Source organism: Trachypithecus francoisi, unplaced genomic scaffold, assembly GCF_009764315.1.
Source record: "Trachypithecus francoisi isolate TF-2019V2 unplaced genomic scaffold, Tfra_2.0 Lachesis_group15, whole genome shotgun sequence".
Taxonomy (NCBI): Eukaryota; Metazoa; Chordata; class Mammalia; order Primates; family Cercopithecidae; genus Trachypithecus; species Trachypithecus francoisi.
Genome location: NW_022681460.1, coordinates 107,327,228 through 107,351,001, shown reverse-complemented (window position 1 = coordinate 107,351,001; position 23,774 = coordinate 107,327,228). Strand labels below are relative to the sequence as shown.

Genomic DNA, 23,774 nt, shown 5'->3' with positions numbered 1-23,774 from the left:
TCAAAAGGGATTATTTGTGTTAGTGGCATGCAACGAAAGCCATACTGTCCCTAAACCAATCATCAGGGGAAAGAAAAAAATTTTTTTTTTGACACTGAGTCTTGTTCTGTAACCCAGGCTGGAGTTCAGTGGCACGATCTCTGCTCACTGCACCCTCCACCTCCTGGGTTCAAGTGATTCTCCTGCCTCAGGCTCCCAAGTAGCTGGGACTACACGTGCGCATCACCACACCCAGCTAATTTTTGTATTTTTAGTAGAGAGAGGGTTTCATCATGTTGGCCAGGATGGTCTCGATCGCCAGGATGGTCTCGATCTCTTGAACTCATGATCTGCCCACCTCGGCCTCCCAAAATGTTGGGATTACAGGTGTAAGCCACTGCGCCTGGCCAGGAAAAATCTTGTAATAAAGATGGGAAGAAACAAAGAAGGCACAGCTACAAGTCAGATGAGTTTGGCATTATCAAGATTGTTATTTTCTGTGGTTCCTGGTTGCACACAATTATTTGATTCAGGGACTGTTGTTGCTGGGTTGTCAGGCAGCGTTATCTGGGGCTAAATGGAAGGAGAGACATGATGAAGACCTTTTAATAGGTGTTACCTGTCTGGGGCCAAAACTGGAGTCCTGCTTTCTCCCCGAACAAGAAACAATTTCAAATCCCGATAGTGTGCTGCCATCGAGGAGACTTTAAATGAATTGAAGGCTCTGATAATTCCAAGTGCAACGGATTTGGTCCAAGCAGCCTCCCCTTGCTTGATTGAAATCCTACTCATTCAAAATCTGGTTACTCTTTCAGAGGCAGTGAAACACGTACAACGGTAGAAATGGAAATTATCTTTCTAGGGATTGCGACTAAATTTCAGTTGTATTACAAGAAAGGGGTTCCTGTCCAGACCCAAAGAGAGGGTTCATGGATCTCGTGCAAAAAAGAATTCAGGGCGAGTCTACAGTGCAAAGCAAAAGTTTCTAAAGAAAGTAAAATGGGCAAAGTACAGCTACTCCATGGACAGTAGGGTGTTCCCAAAAGTAGGAAGAGGAGCACTTCCACCCCTAGGTATGATACTTGTTTATACAGGACAAGAAAATAAGATCATGGGGAAATGTGCTCTGCTACAAGGGTTTGTGATAAAGGATTAATTTTCTTAATTACTATATTTTGCAAGAATCGATATTATCTTTAAAGCAAAATTAGGAATGCTTTTCTGTTCTCAAGATACGAAGATACCAGGACACTCCCAAGTCTGGGTCTGTTTAGTAAACATTATCAATCTGTTTCCTTAACCGTAAACATCTAGAGGCCAGGAGTACCTAACTTTCTGGAAATGCAGTCCAGCAGGTCCTGGCCTTTTTCCTAGCCCCCACTTAAGATGGAGTCACTCTGGTTCGAACGCCTGTGACAGTTGTGTTGCTTGCATGCTGTTTATCTGCAAATGCTGGGCAGGTCACTTTGTACAAAGGACAGTGTTATGGAAGGCTGACAGTGAAGAGGTGGTGGCTGTACTCTCCCAGAAGGAAGACAGACATTGGTTAGCCACCGACAGGGTGTCCAGGCACGGTATTAGGTACCCGATACCTGCTTGGTGCCAGTTACTCATCCTAATCAATGAGCAGAATAAATGGAGATCACCACCCTTAACGCAGCTTGCATGCACGCACCAGTTAGAGTCTTCCTTCATTTCTGATCCAAGCTAATGATTTTTACATGAACCAGGGGAGGAACAGGGCAGCCCTCTTTAGAAAAAAAATCCAAAAAAAGAGTGAAAGGAAGGATTGTAATGAAGGCAGGAATAAAGAAATGGAGAGGGAGGGGAAGAAGAAAGAGGGGGGGAAGAAGAAAGAGGGAGGGGAAGAAGGAAGAGGGAGGGGAAGAAGGAAGAGGGAGGGGAAGAAGGAAGAGGGAGGGGAAGAAGGAAGAGGGAGGGGAAGAGGAAGAGGGAGGGGAAGAAGGAAGAGGGAGGGGAAGAAGGAAGAAGGAAGAGGGGGGGAAGAAGGAAGAGGGAGGGGAAGAAGGAAGAGGGAGGGGAAGAAGGAAGAGGGAGGGGAAGAAGGAAGAGGGAGGAGGGAAGGACAGGAAGGAGGGAAGACAAAAGGAATAAAGAAAAGAGGGAGGGAAGGACAGGAAGCAAGGAAGACAAAACGAAGGAAGAAAAGAGGAAGGGGAGGAGAAAGGAAGGAATAAAAAAGAAAGAAGTATAAGGAAGGAAGGAAGGAAGGAATGTAAGAAAGAAAGGCAATGTGATCGATGAGCATTCCTCTAACTAGAGATTTCACCGAAGGGCCCCTTGGCCAGCCCTAGATGAACAAGAAAGAGACCACTAAAAATACCATCCACCCAGTACACTTGAATTCTCCAGCCCTTTCTCTGTGAAGCGTCTGGCCCAAAGCATAACCTGTGGAACGCTTTTGTTTACCAAGGGTACTTGGCTTTTCAGGAAGGCACTATTTAAGTGAGGAATTGATTTGCAGTCCCTTCCTGTGTTCCCTTCACAAAATAAGAAGTCCCCTCATGTGCTCTGCGTGGGGGAGCCCAGAGAACCTCCTAAGAAGACTTGTAAATATCCTGCATCAGGAAATCCATTTTCTCCCCGTAACAAAGAGGGTACAAAATGGAATCCTGGCTCCACGCTCTTAACAGCACGTGCTCCCCTCTCTCTCTTGCCAAGCTTCTGTTTCATGTTATATCTCAACATCTAAATCCTCCAAGAATTATTGTAAAACCTGCTTGTGTCTGAGAGGGAGCTTGTCTGGCTCATTCGGCTCCATAGTCAGTGATAATGAATGGGTCAGCGTAATTACCGTGTTTCCTCACGCAGGCAGCCAGCTGCTCTGCCAGATTGTGAATTCTTCATTTTCTTTATTTCAAAATCCAGGGTGTTCCTCTGAAAACTTAATAGTTGAACTGTGGCAAAAGACAGATTTGGAGTCAAAGCCACTCCCACTCATTTTCTCCCCAGTCCTGAAGCAAGTGTCTCATCTCTCATTACTTCTGGGCTTTTATGATATTAGGATTTAGTCGCATTCCCCATTAAGACCCCACACCTCTCTGCCGTTTCAAGCATACCGGTTGCCATGCGATCCAGGAAACTCAGGTGCTAGGAGCTGGCAAAAAAAAAGTTAAATAAAATGGCATAATCTGTCTTTAGCAAGAATAAAAAAGTTAAAAATAACCTTTATGGTCTTCTCAGATACAAATAGAATCATTCTGGGTTCTACAATCCTCGCATTTCACCCACATTGTGAGAGAAAGATGTGATAGAATCCGTAGAACAGGACGGCTGTTGTACCTTTAAGAGGACACAGAATTCCAGATAATAAATAATCTGTTGGTCTTCACTTTGGTCAGGTCAGGGGTTTTATTTGGGTCTTTATCATTACAAGAGTAATTCAGAATGACTTCTGTGGAGAACCCCACCCAGTCCCTTCACCCACCATGTAGCTACAAACATATCCTATCTATAGGCGTAGGTATAATTCTTGGCGTTCTAAGTGCAGTGCATGGCCAGCCAGTCCAACCACATCGGTAGTAGCCGGGGCCTCCAGTGAGGCTTCTCATGCACATTTTTTTCCTTCCAATTCTTTTGCCTTTTTGCTCCTTCTGCAACCCTCACCTGGGTCCATTCATCAGTGTGCGTGGAAAGCACTCTGAATAATGGGGACTCTGAATAATGGGAAGACGTAAGGTGGAGCCCTTCTACTCCTGAAGCTGATGGTGGGAAGGGGAGAAGCTCTTCTTGGCAGTTTGGATAGAGGGTGGAGACAACTTTAACATGAAATGAACTACAACTCCTGCCCAGTGAAAGGTTTGCTTTTCTGCAGAAAGCCTGGAAAACGAGTTTGGTTGTGCTGGGTTAACTATGAGTGCTTCCTTCATGGTGCTCGCCTTTCTGAGCATTTACTGTGGCTCTCCTGGGACAGGAACTTCCCAAATGCATTTTTTCAGAAAAACATTCTCCGTGGACACAGTTTGGGAAACACTGCCTGATCCTTAGTGAGATGGGATGAGCGTAGTCAGTATGGCGAGAGCACTGGGAGGGTTAGAGAAGCGAACTGAGCTTTAAGGCAAAAGTGGTTTGCTGGCTGTATGGGCACTGGTAAGTTAGGATTTGCATGGGATGGGAGGAAGGGTATCCCAGGTAGAGGAAAAAGCATTGGTTATCCCGGAGCTGGGGTAATCATCAGGCATCCTCCGTGCACAGTTTGGGAAACACAGCCTGCTGCTTAGCGAGATGGGACAAGTGTGGTTAGAACGGTTAGAGCCCTGGGAGGGTCAGAGAAGCCAACTGAACTTAAAGGCAAAAGTGCTTTCCTGGCCTCACGGGCCCTGATGAGTTAGCATTTGCATGAGATGGGAGGAAGGGCATCCCAGATAGAGGAAACAGCATTAGTTATCAGGGTGTGGAGTAATCATCAGGCTTAATTCCCCTTCCTAACTCCTCCTCGCCTCCTCATCCTGCTCAGAGAATGCTACCCAAGGGAAGATACCCCTGCCCACATTCTTCTTATTTGAGACAGAGTCTTGCTCTGTCACCCAGGCTGGAATGCAGTGGTGCTATCTTAGCTCACTGCAACCTCCGCCTTCCAGGTTCAAGCAATTCAGCCTCAGCCTCCCAAGTAGCTGAAATTACAGGCATGCACAACCACATCTGGCCAATTTTTGTATTTTTAGTAGAGATGCGATTTCACCATATTGGCCAAGCTGGTCTCAAACTCCTGACCTCATGATCTACCTGCCTCAGCCTCCAAAAGTGCTGGGATTACAGGCATGAGCCACCATGCCCAGCCCCACACATTCTCTTAAGATTCGGGGTCCCAGACTTCTCCCGTATTTGTAATCATGATGGTTGCCTTTACCTTTAAATGCTGCACAAGAGTTTAGCAGGCTTATGAGATGTTGGTAATAAGCTGTTTCTCATGGCGTGTGTGGTTTGTGCACTCGTGCCACATACACGTGTCACTGAAAATACTTCAATTAGAAGTTTTAACAGATGATATCTTATACATAAAGGAAACTGGAAAAATAGGATAGGGAAAGCTATGAATAAAAAACACTCAAGTAGTTCGGCCCCAGAGATTACTAGCATGTGGAAAGGTGTGTATGTGTGTATACAAATATGTTCATATCAGCATATGTACATATATGTATATATACATGCACACACATACACATGTATGCATGCATATTCACATGTCTGTTTTGCATGCAAATACACCTGTACATATATACATAGGTATATGTGATGGTTGATAAGACATCACACATCTTGCAATCTGCCCTTTTAAAAATGTGTTTGTGGGTTGGTCATGTTTGGTCCAAGTAATCCCAGCACTTTGGGAGGTGGAGACAGGAGGACTGCTTGAACCCAGGATTTCAAAACCGGCCGGGGCAACTTAGGGAGACCCCCATCTCTACAAAACATTAAAAAATTAGGAGCATGCTACCACGCCTGGCTGTCTATGGTCCTAGCTACTTGGGAGGCTGAGGTAGGAGCATCACTTGAGCCCTAGAGGTGGAGGGTACAGTGAGCCGTGATCACACCACTGCACTCCAGCCTGGGTGACATAGCCAGTCCCTGTCTCAAATAAATTAATTAATTAAATACTGATGCAGTGAGTTTTTCTCCTATTATTTAGAATTCTTTGCACATGTTTGTCAGTCACCATATTCTCCTGGGCAAAGGGCCTACTGTGTTAACTACCCATCCTCTTTGGAGTCCAACCCTGGCCACTGTGCTGCTTTCTGCTTTTTAACCTCCTCACTCTGGGAAGCGGGCGGGGGTCCCGATGAAACCCTGTGCAGGGACAAGGGTTCCCAGGACGGTTCTCTCCACAGCAGGGTGTGCATCTGACAGCCTGTGCTCGCTCTCTCTCTCTCTCCCCTCTTGCCCCGCAGTGCCAGGCTTCCCGTATCCAGCAGCCACCGCCGCGGCCGCCTACCGAGGGGCGCACCTGCGAGGCCGCGGCCGCACTGTGTACAACACCTTCAGGGCCGCGGCGCCCCCGCCCCCGATCCCGGCCTATGGCGGGTAAGTGGGGCAGCCTCCTGGGCGGGCCTCCCTGCTCCAGCCCTGCCTCCCCAGAGGCACGGAGTTGTTTGTGAGTGCATGATGGTCTTGATTCTCCTCTCTGCCACCCCCAGAACGGCCCCCAGCATGCAGCCCGGCGCGCACCTGCAGTGGAGCACCTTGCTAAGAGTATTGAAAAATGAGTGTAATTTGTCCTGTCATGGTTGGTGCCTTTAAGCACTCTACATGTCACATGTTGTTATGTAAATTCTCTTTGAGACTGAATGCTGGAGAACAGAGAAACGGTTACAGTCAAAGATGTATTTCTGATGATTGCAAACATCTGGTTATTAAGGAGGTTGGACCACATTTGCCCCTTGAATTCCTCCACAGAAAGACGTGAGGTTTTCATACATAAAAATCACTGGGGTGGTCTTGCTCCCCTCCCCAGGGATATCTTGAGCTTCAAGGTTCTCTAACCTTTGCCTGCAAAGAGAAAATTAGGTGTTGAGTTACATGCAAACATACAAGAATTAACGAAATTGGAGTTAAGATGCGTTGCAGTTACATTTTCCAAAATGGCATTTCCCTTCCTTTCTCCCTCTGGGGGGACAACGCAAATTGGTTTCCCATTGCCAGTTTGGTCCTTCTGTGCATGGACTTTGATATTGCCAGGAGAGTATCAAGGAATGGTGTCAATGCTCAAAGAAAAAATAAATGGTACTGGCGTGTTGGGTGGCAGTCTTGAAATGCTAGTCCCTCTGTCCCTCTTTTAGGGAGCCTGCTCGAATATTCTTGCACCTCCTGCCATCCGGGAGAGAGGGATGCCTCCAAGGCAGTGGCCCTAGACCAAGGGACATTTGCAAGGTCTACAGACATTTTTGGTTGTCACAGCAGGAATGGAGAGATGTTATGTCTTCTGTTGGGTAGAGTCTAGGGATGTTGTTTGACAGTCCCCAACAAGAAAGAATTATCAGGCTCAAAGTCAGTCATGCTGCAGCTGGGAAACCCTGCTCTGTGTTAAATTCAGCAGTCCCCAAAAGAGTCTGGCATGTGCCTTCCCTGGCCAGTGACTGGCTTTCTGGTGTGTAGAAGAAAATATGGCTGCATTTAAGACTGTGTGAAAAGGGTTAAATGCCCTTTTTATAACTCTTGCTTGTAAACCTTTCAGAAACTCTGTATTAGCCTAGATCTATTATACTCATGACAAAAGGAAACACTTTTTCATTACGTATTCATTCCAAACCAGAGCATTTGAAATGTTTCAAAAATAAACACAATAAAATAAATAGTAAAAAAGAAAAAAAAAAAGACTAGGTAAAACCATCAAGGAAGGGAAAATTAACGAAAAGTAGTAAGACAATGTCCATCAAATTTCTTGTGTAGTCATCATAATTGGGTGAACTTTGAGCTTCTTGGACAAAACAAGAGTTATCTCTATATATACACACATTGTAATTGAAAACATGGTGAATGAATGAATTGGCTATAAATTCTCCCTAGCACCTGTCAAATATATTTGCATGTCTTAAGCCTTTTATGTGACCATACACTGAAGGAACTGTTGATAGTGAATTGTTGATAGTGATTGTTAATATCTGGTATCACAGCATTGAGCCCATTTTATGGATCCAGAAATGCAAAAATAAAGATTATTCCCAAGGTCATGTAATGAGTTACGAAGGAAAAAAATCTGAAGTTACCGTTGGGCTCATGTAATTACTAAAGGAAGATTCATCAGTTATAAATGCAAAATTGCACACTTATACCACATTCGTTTGAAAATTGTTCTCAGTACATGGCAATTGAAGTGTTTTGGTATATCTACCGTCAGTATCTCACTACTATATTAAACAGCAAAAGAAATAAAGGAAAATTATATGGCTTATCCTCACACGAACAATTTATAAACATCTCAGAATAACACACCTGCTGTAAAATCAAAATTAGCTAATTTATAATGAACGTGCTCTTTGCTGGGAATAGCCATGCATAACTAATTAATGCCATGTTCACCAGGGAGAGACACAACCATTTCCAAATGATGAAACAATGTGTGTATAACTACTTGGGATGAAAATTAATTTTAATATTCCAGCAATATCTGTGATCAGTTTGGTTATAATGGTGGATTGTGCCTCCTTGCTGATAATAGAATGGCTAGAATTCTAAAGCCATATTTGGAAGCAAGATCAAATTCTCAACAAAGAAGTAGAAGCCCCAGCAGGACTGGGGTTGCAAGCATTCATGTGTACAATAATCTATTAGAGCAAGGTACTGGTCAAAAAGAAGGAAATTCATCTGGTTGCCTGGGTGTTTCACTGGATTGCAAACTGCCAAGAGTGAATTGGCACGGAATGAAAAACTGAGCCCAACATCTTAAAGGTTTCCTTTTCCTCTGGAATAAATGGATTAGGTTGCAGGAGATGGCAGGGGGATGGTTCCTCTTGGAAAGGAAGAGAACAGAGTGGGACACAGGGCAGGAGTTGGCTGAAAGAGTAAGGACTCCTATCTCGTGTTCAGTCAAAGTAAGTAGCAAAGAGGTTGGAAATACTTGTTTTCAGGACATAGTATCATCAGGATTCATGTGGTCCAGAGAGCGCATTTTCTGTAGCCTTTTGTCTCTAAAATCCTTTGGAGGAAAACTTCTAGATTTGACTGATGTCTTTACCCCAGCGCAGTTCAGCTCACCCTATGGCCCTATGACTGACACCTATTGTGCTTCAGGGCACTGTTGTGTGTTAAAGAGACAAATGGCACCTTGAGAGTTATTTCTTCTGGTTGGGGCAGGGGGTGACATACAAGTCAACAATTTCAATAAACATGATAAGTGATGCAAGAGGGTCTTGTGTGAATACCAGGGCAAGGTCCTTAGTCTAGCTTGGGTGTTTACAGAAGGCATCCTAAAAGAAAAGAAATAGGGGATACATGTAAGTCCAAACATTTCCTAAATTGCCACAGTGAAATCTTATCCTGTGACCCCTCCCCCACCCACACCCCGAAGCAATCTCCATCTTTTCTAAGATGTCACCTAACAAACTGCATTTAAGAATTTATTGTTTCCACTGTCACCAATTGAAGGCATATCTGCCAACCTAAGTCTGTTCTTCCTGAGGTATCCAATATGAATCTATATTGTTACTAAAATATCAGTCAAAAATGTATCCTAGGTCCATGCATGACTTCAATCTTCTTCCTGGGAGATTGAAGAAAGTATCCTTTAGAATCTCCATGGCTACCCTTGTGGAAGCTTGGGTGACCCTTGGAGGTATCCAACAAAGATAGTCACACGAGTAGAGTCCCTAAGGATGCCCTACATTCACCCATTTCCTTTTAAAAAAAAAAAAAAATTGAGACGGAGTCTCGCTCTGTCAGCCAGGCTTGCGTGCAATGGCGTGATCTCGACTCACAGCAACCTCCAACTCCTGGGTTCAAGCGATTCTCCAACCTCAGCCTCCTAAGTAGCTGGGATTACAGGTGCTCGCCACCACACCTGGCCAATTTTTGTATTTTTAATAGAGATGGGGTTTCATCAATGTTGTCCAGGCTGGTCTTGAACTCCTGACCTCAGGTGATTTGCCCACCTGGACCTCCCAAAGTGCTAGGATTATAGGTATGAGCCACCATGCCCAGACATTCATCCATTTCCTTTTCTTGATTTGCCTTTTCCTTCCATGTCTTGGTATTTTCTGAAGCCCTCCCATGCAGCTGAAGAACACAGGTAATGAAGAGGCCCTGTTCTCTTTTGTCTCACATGCCTAAATAGAAACCTCTTGGGACATTAACACATGATGATTCCTCCAGGGGTAGGGACAGTTACGGACCATGGTGAGATCATAGGTACAGGTGGAAAACCCTATACCAAACCAACCAACTCCTAACTGAGTCCCAAATGCCAAAATCAACTGAATGAGACTGAGTGAAGAGTTAGAAAGTCATGTCTACGTAGGTCTACATAGCCTATGGAATTTTACAGTCCTAGGAAGACGCTGGATTTAAGGTGAATAAGACTGGGCCCGAATATTCTACCCATACTGGCTTGGATAGCTTACTTAACATCTATAGAGAGTTTCCATAAGAGAGAGTGGGGATGTATCTGTCCTTGTAGAGTTGATAGAGGGTGAAGTAGGGAAATACATGTAAGGTGACAACTTGGTGCATCCTGTGACAGGCATTCAGTGAACTGTACCTGCTGTTCTCCAGGTTGATGAACTTAGCGACTTTATTAACCACCCATAGTCTTCTTTCTCAACATCCCCTTTTGCTCATGGTTGAGTACACAAGACCCCCCCACCCCCACCCCACCATGTCTCTCCCTCTATGCATTATTTATCTTTGCTAGGGGGCACGTGCAGTTTCACAGACCTCTGTTTCATTCAAGAAATGGTTGAGGCATTTCCACTGCTTATGGAATATGTAGATTGCAAATACAATATTGAGTAGGGAACAGTCACAGAGCAGAGTCGAGTTTTCCTTATTTCTCCTTGCCTTTGATCCTGGAGTCAATTTGCTTGAAAAGCCACAATGCCCAGTCTAGCTTCCTATGATTCACATTTGGGAGGAATTACCCATCAGGTAATTGCTGTTCAGGGAGCTCACAAGCTGATGATCTATGCATCAAGACGGCAAGTGGAGACATTGGAGACAAACCCTATAGACTTAGTAATCTCTGATGTTAGAAAACAACAGCTAAACCCCAATCCCCTCCCTATCGAAGAGGAACTCCATGAGTACCTATTATGCACCATGCATATTTCAAGGGAGTACAATGGGGTGCTTTAATGGAACATCGCATGTGTTATTTTTGAGATGGAGTCTTGCTCTGTCACCCATGTTGAAATGCAGTGGTACAATCTCGGCTCACTGCAACCTTCTCCTCCTGGGTTCAAGCAATTCTCCTGTCTTCAGCCTCCCAAGTAACTGGGATTACAGGCACATGCCACCACACCTGGTTAATTTTTTGTATTTTTAGTAGACACAGGGTTTCACCGTATTAGCCAGGCTGGTCTCAAAGTCCTAACCTCAAGTGATCTGCCCACCTCAGCCTCCCAAAGTGCTGGGATTACAGGTATGCGCCACCACCCCCTGGCGGTGTTTTTATTACCATTCTAAGCCGAAGCTGCTGTAGGCTTTTCGTTTTGTTTCTCTACGTATCTCTGAGCAAGATTTTCTGCCCTTTCTCAGATAATTGTCATACATCTGTGTAAACGTCCCAGAGTTACCTTGAGAAGTATTTTGAGAAGACTCTATACTATTGGGGGTATAGGAAAGCTAAGGGAGTATCCTAGGAGAAAACTTAAAGCTGGCCAGTGGAAAAACAAATTGACCTTTTGGAAATGTTTTCAGGTTAAGTCCTAAAAAAGCCTCTGACAACAGTCTCTGGGACCATAGGCATATCTTTCTGTGTATACATCAGCCATGCTCTCTGGGTTTTATCTTATAAATATCTAAGTCCCCAACCTATATTATCTGATGCTTAGGAACTTTACTCATTTAACATAAATATTAGGAACAAAAGTCATCATTACCCATTCTCAGAATACTTTACACACACGGGCGTCCCATCTTTTAGTTTCCCTGGGACACACTGAATTAATTGGACTTGGACCACACATAAAATACATATAAACTAACTACAGCTGATGACCCAAAAAAAAATCTCATACTGTTTTAAGAAAGTTAATGAATTTGTGTTGGGGCCACATGCAGCCTATGGACTGAGAGTTGGACAAGCTTCCTTTGCAGAATGATTTTTATAAAGTGTGATTTCTTATTTGCTAGTTTTAAAGTGTAACCCAAACAGCCTCTTAATAGAGTGAATTTATGGAAAAACATCATGAATCAGTGGTCTTTAAAGCCTTTTTTTTTTTTTTGGAGGAGAGAATGAAAGGGGCATTTTCACAGATGCCTTTAATAATCTGATTAAAAATTCTCTAGGAAAATGTGTACAAACACAGCACACACCCACAATTCTATACAAATGCCAGTGAGTTTGATAGCCCCTGATAGCCATTAAAACACAGTGGTATCTGAACACATTAGAAAGTTTATTTTCTAGTGGGAAGGGGCCTCAGGGCAGAACAACTGTGAACAGCCTTTTCTATGAGAATATACTTGTGGCTGGTATATGTTATATTACACAGGCAGATTGTATGGTTTGGGCATTTTATATATTTTTTAAAGTAAACTAATTTTCTATAGTGCAATCACTCCCTGCTTGCATTCATTCAAATGTTTAACTACTGTTTTACTTTTCTAAGAAAATAAGATGTGCATTTGCATTATGTCCTTGCAAAAGCATAGAGTCCCAATGTGATTGACAAGCAATACAATTACCTTTGCATGGCTAGACGTACCATCTCTGCATTGAAATAGGACCGCCCCTGTTTAGTGCACGATGGTAACTCCCTTCTGTTCTAACTCTTCTGTGGTTAGTTTATCTATAGCTGCACCGTAGACATGGATCCCTGTGCCTCTTTCCCTACATATCCTATATTTTAAGTGCAGCTGTTTGATGAGGCTTTAAAAATTATTTGGATGTATTTTTGGAAACTAGCATGAGGCTTTGTGTTAAGAGCTTTCCTGTAAGCAGCTTCTCCATTAGAATATGAGCTAGGAGGCTGACCTTCGGTTTTGTCTCACATGTAAAGTAAAATAACACTTGGAGGATGGTGTTGCCTAGAGTAATGATTCTGATTTTCCTGGGACCAGTCGCATCAGCATCATCTGTTAATTTGTTAGAAATGTAAGCTCTTAGATGCTGTCATCCAGATCTATTGAATCAGAACCTGTTAGCTGGGCATGGGGCCCAGCCCTCTGTTTCAAAAGTCCTCCAAGTGATTCTGATACACATTCAAGTTTGACCACCACTGCCTGCCATAGTACTTAAGAGTTTGTACTGTGGAGCCAGACTCCCTAGGCTCGAATCCCAGTTCAGTCAATACCCAGCCATCTTTCAGTTTCTACATGTCTAAAGAATCGATGATCATTTTATCCATCTCATCGGGGTGTTCTGAGGACTGAGTGGGATTATGAGCAGACTATCTAGACTAGGGACTGATCCATGGTAAGTGTTCTACCAATGTGAGTAGTGGGAGTAATGGTGCTCGCGCTGTTACTATTAGGGAGGAAAACTGTGTTTTGGTAAAATTGGCTTCCCATTACATGGCTTTATTTCACATTGCCAGTGAGGATGACTACATTGGTTCCACATTTTTTAGAGCTATCCTAAAGATAGATCACTTGTCCTTTCCATTTCTCTCCAATACATGTGCACTTTGAAAACAAGTAATCCCTTCAGGATGGAGTTGATAATGGCAGCTACAATCATCTTTTCGCTGTGAAGCCACCACATTTAGACCTTAATGCTAGACATTATACCTTTCCCCCCAGCCCTCCAAGAAGCCAGGCCATGGGTCTTCCAACAATGGGTCTTGCCTTAGCAGTACCCTCACCCCGCCACCCTTTGCCTTGACAGCTCTTTCCCCTCCTCTCTACTGAGCCAAGGCTTATGAGGTTTCTATGCCATTTGCTCAGCCTCTCTCAAGTCTGCTGCTGGCCCTGCCTCCTTCTGTTCCACATTCAGGGGACCTCTGTTGCTCTCTCCTGCAGCCTCTATCCCAGCTGTGATTCTGCAGTTTTGTGCATAATTTGTGACTGTGTGTCCCACTCCCTGTCCACTCTGGGAGGGCAGGTTTACTGAGGGGGCTTACTTCTTCAGTCTCCATGCCTTGGCATAGTAGTTGAGGTACAGAAAACTTTTCAATAATAGAGAAATAGTACGTATGCAGTTTGAGCTTTTCACAATGAGGAAGCGAGACCAGTTCTTCTTTCAATGTCTCATGAATGTGTGATGTCAGTGTCCCCCAATTAACTCTCCATAACCCATGGCGGAGGACAAAGCATGGCGATCAGGTTACCCTACTGAGCAGAGACTCCTAAGAGCAAACATCACGGCATGTTCTTGCCTCACCTCTGGGCAATGTTGGTACAAATAGGCTTGACATGGAGGCACAAAACTGGCCATGGTGCATAACAACTTGTCTTAATGAAAAAAGGGATCAGTTTATTGGCTAGAGCTCAGCCTCAGCCACATGATAGAACCCACCCCACTCTTGGCCCATACCCGTGCCATGTGCCCTGTTGGAAAAGCCTCCAAGGCCTGGACTCAGTTATTTTTTCCATTTACAGAAGATCAGAGACAGATGAGGTTCCACCATTGAGATCTTTAGAAGTCATTATTTTCCATATTTAAAGGTATGTATTTCATATTTGGTGAAAAATATATTGTTTACTTCTACACTGCTTTCTGTCTAGTCTCTTGCCCTGGTCTCCTAATTCAGGTTTGAGTCTGTTAGTCATATTTCTCCTCCATTGACAACAGTCATCGATACTGAATATTCTCCTCCATTGACAACAGTCGTGGACACTGAGTAGCCAAATCAGACAAACCTGAGACTCCTGACCCATTGAATTCTACCTCGAGTTGATAAAGCAATGACTCAATCTCCTTCTGACACCTTCTCATGCCCACTCCTCCCTCTAAAATATGAGCCCTATTTACCGTTATTGTACATCTTCTATGTAACAAGCAATGTGTCAGGAATTGAGATAGAATGTTAGTTAAGCCAGTGGGTGTAGCTTTTAAGGTGCAATGAGTCACATGCACACATACCTTTGATGTGAAGCAGAAATTGATGAGTGACTCAATAAGAATCTGAAAATGATGCTGGCGTTCATAATGGGAAAAGTCACCCAGCTTCAGGTGGGCACTGGGTCTCAGACATGGTGGCCTTGTTAGAGCTACAGTGTTAAGGATGCCGCCGCCCATCCCTTTGCAAGCATTATCTTACGAAACCCTCCCTTGGAGGTAGGCACTTACCTATTTTCCCTTTTTAACAGATGAGTACGTGAGGTTCAGATAGCTCACGTGATGTGTCCAAAGGTACTGAGTTATTGGTTGAGGATGCTGCAGTTTGACTCAGATGCCCCTGTCCTTCACATCTAACTTGGCTCTTGAATGGTCATCTCACTGCTTTTGGATGAGGATACTGGAATACACGTCATTGCCAGCACAAGGCATTGCACGTGCAAGGGCATGGCAGCATGAAAGAACGGGATGGTGCTGTTTTGATATGGCTAAGTGATCCGTTCTGTGGTTTGGGACCCAAACTAAATATTTGTGGCTCACCTCTTTCATCAGAGCTGTTCCAAGTCCTGTTGGCAGAGGGTGACTTCTGCCTTCTGACCCCCCAAGCGACATTCTGTCCTTTGTGTTGGTTATGTTGAAAAAGAATTCAAAGCATAGCTCAGGATGCTGCACACCTCAGCACCTTGGATTCGGGCTTTATGCCACTTCACAAGTGCTTTTGTGAACTGTAGTCCTCCAGAATCAAATATGAACAACAGCTGAAAGCTATTTCTACCAACCTCCTTAGCGTGTGAAATCCCTGCCACATTTTTGAGGACCATGGTACTTGGAGTTTAGTCAGTTGACTCCAAAATACTCTAAGAAGCACACTAAAGTGTTCTCCAGCAAACCAGTGTCACAGCTGCGTGTGTGTGTCAGTGCTGTGTGTGTGTTGTAAAATGCCTTCCCTTGGGTCAATATGCTTTGCTTACATGTGGGTCCACTCTGCTACTGAAATCTGCTGCAAGCCTTTGGTATTAAAGTTGTGTTTCTATTAGAACCTCAGCCTCATTCAATGGTGGGGCTCATCTGTCCTTTGCCAGAATCTTAAGTCATCTAGAAACGTCATGGGAAGGTATTGGGGAAGATTGTAAATCACTACGATCCTTTTAAAAATAGGCATTTAGAAACAGTTTCATATGCGAGATACCTTGTGATCCTTACAGAAACCTGTGAAGGCTACATACGATTCTTGTTAAATTCATTTTCATGCTTAGGAAATATAAATTAGTTTCTCACGACCACGTAGCTGAGAGCTTCTTTTGTTGTTTTTTTTTTACTCAAAGTATACCAAAAAGCTTTGGAGAGTCATTCCCTAACCCCTGTCCCCAGCCCTCTGAAGTCTCTTCTTTCTGGGATGGTCACTATATGGGTGCCAATCAGAGAGCTGCTATCAGATTGGACTTGTTCAGTCAAGGTGTGGGACTTTGTTTCATGTAGATATAATTTATGTGAACATACAGATATTCACGTGTATATACTCATGTACATATAAGTACACAAATACATAAATATCCCAACATATACACATATACACATGCATATACATGTTTCCATGCATGTATACACTGTAGACAAGTGCAAACATGCATTCCTACACTTGTCCATATTAACACACATACACAAATACGCACACAATGCACTTGTACACATGAAGACATGTCTGCACACAACACATTCTTGCACGCATACCCATGCTCACCCACATACAATTAGAGACGTTCTCCACTTACAATAATGCACATGGAATTACCAAGTATAATACAATGTGAAAGAATATAGAAGAAAATTTTTGAAACCGTTGTCCAGCTCCCCTGAGGCCATTCGGCTGTAGCCCGTATTGAGAAGGCTGCAATCTGTGTCTCGACCTTTTTAATCCTATTTTTAAATAGATGTTTTGGGTTTTTGTTCTGTGGGGTAGGGGGTTATATATGTGGTTTGATTGCCAACTGTGACCTGTTAAGATGCTCATGTCTGTCTGGGCCACTTAAAATAAATCTCAATCCTCTTTGCATTTCAAAGTCGTGCATTTCTGTACCCACTCCTGAGAGAGTGGGAAGTTAGGGACCTAGCACGCCGCTGCCACCACCACCACCACCACACATCCTAATTCTGGGCCAACACCGAAGCCCAGCCTAATTTTCTCAGTTTGTTCAACTGCTGTTGTCTCCAACCTCCTTAATCAATGTGAAAACGATCCTCGGTTCCCGTGTTTTGGATCTCGTGACCAGACTAACCTCGCCAGTGCAGGGGTTGGTGTGTCTGCATGGGAAATGCACTAATATGGATGTTTCTCTTTGTGTGTGCACCCTTGCAGTGTTGTTTACCAGGATGGATTTTATGGTGCAGACATTTATGTAAGTATTCATTCACTTGCATGCTGTCCCTGTTTCCTCCTGGAGTCATTCTTTTTACAAGTTTGCTGTGAATTCCTCTACTCGGTGTAGTTGAGTGTCTCTCCTTGGTCCGTAGGAAATAATTCAGTGGTTTGTCTTGCAGGACAGAAAGCCTTCTGCCCCTGAGCTCATGGCAGACATCACTGGGTGTTTAGTGGGGTGGAATTAGCCCCTTGATCAACTTCAGAATAAATGCAATCCCCCCAAAAAGGTGGCATTTCTTTCATGCCAACTAAAGACCCCACTTTACCCAGAAAGAAATCATCTCTCAAGTTCTCAATATGTTCTTTGTTTTCAGCATAATATTTAGGATAACAGCTGTAGTTACCAGCTGCAGAGGGTTAAAAGATATTTTCATGGCTGATATTTTTGATGTTTTCCCTAAAATATCACAGCAGCCTTAGGAACACTCTCTCTCATGGGCAAGTTGAGCCCTAAACATCTCCTACTAATCCTCTTAACAAAATGTATGTCAAATTAAACACTGAGCCCCCATTTTCTTTAAACTTTTATTCCATTTTCCCCCAATTACATGACTTAAAATTGGTTAATGGTAACACTTTAAGTTTATTTTTAGAAAAGAATAGACTATTTCTCATTATGAGAATAAGAATTAAACTTATCTATGTTCAACTAGAGGTAGTTATTCTCCCACGTTATGATACGAGCACTGATGTTATGAAAATGACTTGGAGTAAACACAATTTTGAATAAGTGGGCAGTATTGGGAGATACTCAATAAATCACAATTTTTATTACAAAATACCTCAGTCAATGGGATTATATTTTATAGGCTAGATAGCAAAAAAAATCTTATTTCTGATAAAACTGATATCAGGTACTAGAAGATAAGACACTGATTATTTTATTCCTTTTGAATTTCAAATCATTACAGTTTTGAGATATAGTATTTATCTCCATCAACGATAGACTTAGTTGAGTTCTATTGCATCAAGTATATTTACTATAATCTGTGGGTATTTTTCCCCCATAACAAAGTGAGTGAACAACCTGTATGTCCTAATTCACTCAGTGATCAGTTTTCTTTTGTGTGGAACTTAAGCTTTTCCGTCTCACATCCTCGTTTCCAGACTTTCAGATTTTAAATTATGAGGCAGGCTGGGGCTGAGCAGTTTGAAGCCCATTCATATATCCTCAAGCACCTGCTAAACCCAATCACCAGTCCTGGCTCTCGCCTTCACGCAGCCCATGGGTAGATGATTGCAGATGGAAGGAGCCAGAATGGTAGTTGGCATCACAGAATTTAGGGCTTTAGAAATGAGAGGGAATAGACAAGGGATAGAGAAATGCTTTTTTAAAAAACCCACCAAAATGGAAACTATCTCCAGCAACACCTACCCAAGAAAAAAAAAAAATGCAGATTTTCCTTAGTTAAAAACATTTCACAATCATTTAGCGAGTATCCACCTCTTCATGCTTCAGTTTCTAAAAATGGACAGTAATTTATTGAATCATTAATGTGTGGCATCTTATATAGATATCAAATTGGTGTCTTGCTGGCCTCAGATTCTTGAGTAGCAGGAAGGAGAGGCTCCCTGAAGGCAAGGTCTGTGGAGCTCCCACAAATAAGGAAAAACAAGGAACTCATTTAACTGAGGGCTAGTGTGTGTCTCTATCAATCGGGGCATACCACTGCATCAGAAAAATCCACACAGCAATGCAAATAGATAAACACAAAGTTAGAAGAAGGAAATATGCCAACCCCTTGACTAGAGAGGAAAAAGAAAATTTGTTCTGGGAAGAAAGCCACAGAAGTGTCCCTTTGTGCTTTTCTAGTTCCTTTAGGAGATTTTGTCACACATTCACGTTTTAGTCAACCCCACTGGGTACAGTGGTGCAGCCTAGGAAGCATCTAAGTAAGCTTCACAGAAAAGGGTTTCTTCCAGTCCTAAGTTGTCTGATAGTTTCGTTTATAAAACTGCCCCTTCTCTGACTTTTCAGGCCACAACCCCCAGCCAAAAATTATCATTTTCCCTACTCTTTATATGCCATCAGGTGGCAGAAAAAGTTCCTGCGATATGAATTTAGAGATTTGTTTACCCAGTACATGTTTGTCCTGTCTCTAAAATCTCTAGAATCTTGTAGATCTTCCTGAATATTTTGCTGTCAGATGACAAATTTAACATATTGCTGCTGACGTGTGTCTGTGTGTATACTGGACAGTAAGAAACTAGCCTGCGCCACTGCCCAGCTCAGCAGCAGAAGAAGAGGTAGCTGATGACCATAAATTTAAGGAAAAGAAGTATAAATGTGTTCTGCACTGCAGAATATACAGAACAAGATTTGTCCTAGCTAGAAGTATGTCATAATCTTGAATGTGCTTTTTTAAGCCACTACCCTACCTCCCTTGAGAGACCAGCATGTTCTGATGCGTGAAAATATCCCCAAGCTTCGTTTTTAAAAGAGATGATGGTTCAACAGATTCTTAGAAAGTCGTATGAGGTTCCACTTTAAAGATTTTGGCTTACTCCTTCAATCTCGTTACAAACAGTACACAATAAATAGATTTAGGGCAATTCTGAGAGGCCCTGGAATATATGTTAGACACATCAGACACCTCTAATAGATTTAAACTTTATTATTATTGTATTATTTGAGATGGAGTGTCACTGTGTCACCCAGGCTTTAGTGCAATGCTGTGATCTCAGCTCTCTGCAACCTCTGCCCCCTGGAAGCAGTTCTCCTTCCTCAGCCTCCTGAGTAGCTGGGATTACAGGTGCCTGCCATCACCCCTGGCTATTTTTTGTATTTTTACTAGAGACGGGATTTCACCATGTTGGTCAGCATGGTCTCGAACTCCTGACCTCAAGTGATCCATCTGCCTCGGCCTTCCAAAGTGCTAGGATTACAGACGTGAGCCAAGACACCTGGCCATAAACCTCTTTTTAATTGTATTGGGTAGTAAGTTTCTAGCTTTGGTCACTGCTAAGGAAGACAAAGAAGGATACTGTCAGATTCTTCCTGCTCAAAATGTTCACTTTCCTGGCGGTATATCAGAGCAGGTCAACAACTCAACAGCTTGCATCTCAGAACTACTGGGCTTTTCTAAGTACCTTGCTCTCTGCCCTCCCCTGTCCTTTGTTCTCCACGGTCTTTTCATCCTTACCACCTGAGGTTGGAGCCCTCGATTCATTTTTAAGTTCTGCCGAAGCACATAGGCATTGAAAAACCTGCATGATCCCAGTAACTGGGCAAGCCATAACCTCCTCTCTCAAATGACCTCCTTCTGGAAGTTTTCAGAGGAGAGAGGATTGAGAGCAGAGAGGGACAGATGATCACAGATGTCCTGAAATTGCCAAAGGGAGTAGACTTCTTATGAAATGCTGTGAGCCAGACACGAAAGGAAAAAACCAGGACAGCTTGTTTGGGCAGAGGGTATCTTCAGGATCTGAGCCTGCAGGAAAACCACTGCCTCTAGCCACAGTGGAGAGGTTCAGGCACAGTGTGGTTGGCTACTCATCAGAGAGGACGTGGGAGTTGTCTGAGAAAGGAGAATAGGAATGATCTTTATCTGAGTCTCTTCTACCTGAGATCACAACACAATACACACACACACACACACACACACACTTTTGTATAAAAAGATAGGAATTTCAGTTTCATAATGAAACGTATCAAATCTACCAGTTCACTATTACTGCTTAGTGATGTACCTTTACATAAATTCGTTTTAATTAAAAAATGTATCAAGTTAAGCAAACTAAATAGTAGAGGTTATACAGACAGAGTGGCAATGCAAGGACTAAAGTTATTAGACCTAGAGTCAACTCATATTTGGAAGTGAAGCTATAGGGTTTTTTTTTGTTTTTTTTGTTTTTTGTTTTGGAGGTGTAATCTCACTCTGTCGCCCAGGCTGGAGTGCAGTAGCATGATGTCAGCTCACTACAACCTCTGGCTACAGGGCTCAAGCGACTCTCCAGCCTCAGCCTCCTAACTGCGATTACAAGGCACCTGCCACCACGCTCAGCTAATCCATGTATTTTAGTAGAGATGGGGTTTCCCATGTTGGCCAGGCTGGTCTCAAACTCCTGACCTCTAGAGATCCACCTGCCTTCGACTCCTAAAACTGCTGGGATTACAGGTGTCAACCACCACACCTGACCCCTGAAACTATAGATGTTGAGGCCAGAAGTTAACCAGGGAATGGAAAACAAGCATTGCTTAAGTGAACCAAGACATTTGTTGGTTGACCTTCTCAGGCAGAGATCAAAGAACATAGTATTTGATCAAAAGATAATCATTAGTATTACAAATGAAAAGAGGGAGAGAAAGAAATTGTAATGAACTGTTAAAAAGAATTGACAAATGGATAGAAACTGGAGTAACATAGTGGGGTGTTTGACAATGGGAAGAGCAGAGAGAGAGAGTGAGACGATATAGATTATAAATGTTGACCATGTTCCTTTTTGTTAAGAACATCCTAAGCATCCTGACATTAGACGTCACCATGAAGGCCGCCTAGCAAATGTGTCTTGAGATTCTAGTGCATTTTTACACCATTCGTAAATTCTGTATAACAAGTTTCTGGTTAACACCATGGCTAAACACAATTATTTCTGAATTCATGTCACTCTGCCACCCATATGTTTTAAAACAAAGAGATATCCTCATTTCCCTGATGTTTAAACTCAGGAATGGGAAGTGTAACTTTGGGAACATGTAAAGCTGGAAAGTAGGAATTCTTTAAGTAAAAACCCCTAGTCTTTCTTCCTAAGAACTTGTTTTCAGTGTGAGGTGGCCGAGGATTGGCATTTGGCTTGCCATCCCCAGTCACCATAGTGGAGACCTCAGTCCACCAAGAAATCAGGCAAATGCTGTGTTTGCAATGGGAGAGACAAGATGCTGAATGTTTTACCTGTATTACCTCATCTCTCCTCACCACAGCCCTTGAAACAAGGCATCTTTCCTCTATTTTTTGTTGTTCCAGAAAGACTTTTTTTGGAGACAGAGCCTCCCTGTATCACCCAGGCTGGAGTGCAGTGGCATGATCTCAGCTCACTGCAACCTCTGCCTCCTGGGTTCAAGTAATTCTCCTGCCACAGCCTCCCAGATAGCTAAGACTACACGCATGCACCATGACACCTGGCTAATTTTTGGATTCTTAGTAGAGATGGGGTTTCACCATGTTGACCAGACTGGACTCGAACTCCTGACCTCAAAGTGATCCACCTGCCTTGGCCTCCCAAAGTGCTAGGATTACAGGTGTCAGCCACCACGCATGGCTAACAGGAAACTTTTTTTTTTCCCAGAAAAGAGAAAATAATTTGTCCATAAATGTTCACTGACACTGGGCCTTGAGCCCACATGATTTGACTGCTGAGTTTAATGCTTAAGCCCTGAGCCCACAAACCCAAGTCATTGCTCCAGGTGAGCAACATTTGAAAACTACAGTGAAAGACAGGAAAGGAAGAGGGAGAGAAGTGAGCATAATGGGGTGGGCAGGCCACTGAGAATAATATTTGTAGTAGAAATATACAAATAAGCAGTGAACTAGCAGAGAAAGAGAAGAAGAAGAATGTTGTCAGGCGTAGCTCCACAAACTTTGACTTTTAACACAAGTAAATTTAAACTGGAAAGGAAAGGCAGGCTATCTGGAGGCTATGTAGGAAAAAGTACACGCACGCCTTTAGAGGGTATGTCCCTCCGTCTCTTCAAATGTTCAGCCATCTCAGTGTCTGCCCTGGAACTGGAGAATTTTATTTCAATCTGTGACCACTCACATGGAAGATTAGTTTTGCCCATGACTAACTCTTACCTCCAAAAACTGCATCCTAGTCTGTACAAGGATTCTACAGAGACCTTCCTTGCCGGTGCTAGATGTGTATGAAATCATAGCATTTTGAAGCTATGTATATTATTACTAGTTTACACACATAGACACACACTCACATATACTCACAGTTCTCTAGTCTGAAAGTATTAAAAGTAGCTATCGTAGCTTCAATGCAATTCATGAATTCATGAACTGCAATTTTGCTGTTAGTTGAAATTAACAACTAAAGACGTTTATGCAGTTACGGTTGCTACTGTGCTATTTTCTTAAGTACTTCAAAAATTAGGACATTCGTGTTAAATCCTTAGATATTCCAGAAAATTCCAATCATGAGTTAAAGAGATAAATTTGAAATAGTTAATTTGGACTGTTGGAATATGCTTTAAGAGGCAAGAAGCCATGAAATTATCTTTTTCTTCTTTAGAAATAAACACAAGTTATAACACGAAGTGGTTTGATCCCCATCTCCACCTTGATACTCTCCATTGCAGAGATTTGCAACAAAAAATGTTTATCCAGGCCCAGTGCCCCTTTCAGCTTGGTGGGTCAGTCCTAAGTCTTGGTGAAATAAGGGAGAAGCAAACTTGTAAATGAATTGCTCTGGAATTTGTCTGACTTATGCATTCTCTTTTATTTATTTCATTTTTGCATTGAAAACATTACATTTCTGTTTCCTTATAGAGTAGTGTATCAAGAGCCTGTGTATGGCAATAAATTGCTGCAGGTATGAAATCTCGACTGGTGGAGAAACTCATCACTATGATTGTGGGTTTGCTGTGAAATCCTTACTAACAAGATAATTCTTGGGAGGGGAATTGTTCTCTAACAGAGGAGGAAAAAGACTTAACTGAATTTTCCAGTTTTAATATGAAATCTCCTAGAATAGAGGTGGCTA

General features: G+C 42.9%; 1 protein-coding gene across 9 annotated transcripts in view; it reads left to right on the top strand.

Moving 5' to 3' along the window:
- RBFOX1 (RNA binding fox-1 homolog 1) overlaps positions 1-23,774 on the top strand; it is a 2,535,170-nt gene that overhangs the window by 2,471,438 nt on the left and 39,958 nt on the right. For 6 of the 9 annotated variants that reach the window (XM_033235808.1, XM_033235804.1, XM_033235807.1 and 3 more), the window contains 2 exons: positions 5,889-6,021; positions 17,007-17,046. In XM_033235808.1, coding sequence (XP_033091699.1) covers positions 5,889-6,021; positions 17,007-17,046 — 173 coding nt within the window. Of the gene's footprint in view, positions 1-5,888; positions 6,022-17,006; positions 17,047-23,560; positions 23,604-23,774 lie in introns of all 9 variants that reach the window. The other 3 variants (XM_033235802.1, XM_033235805.1, XM_033235801.1) reach the window with 1 other exon arrangement.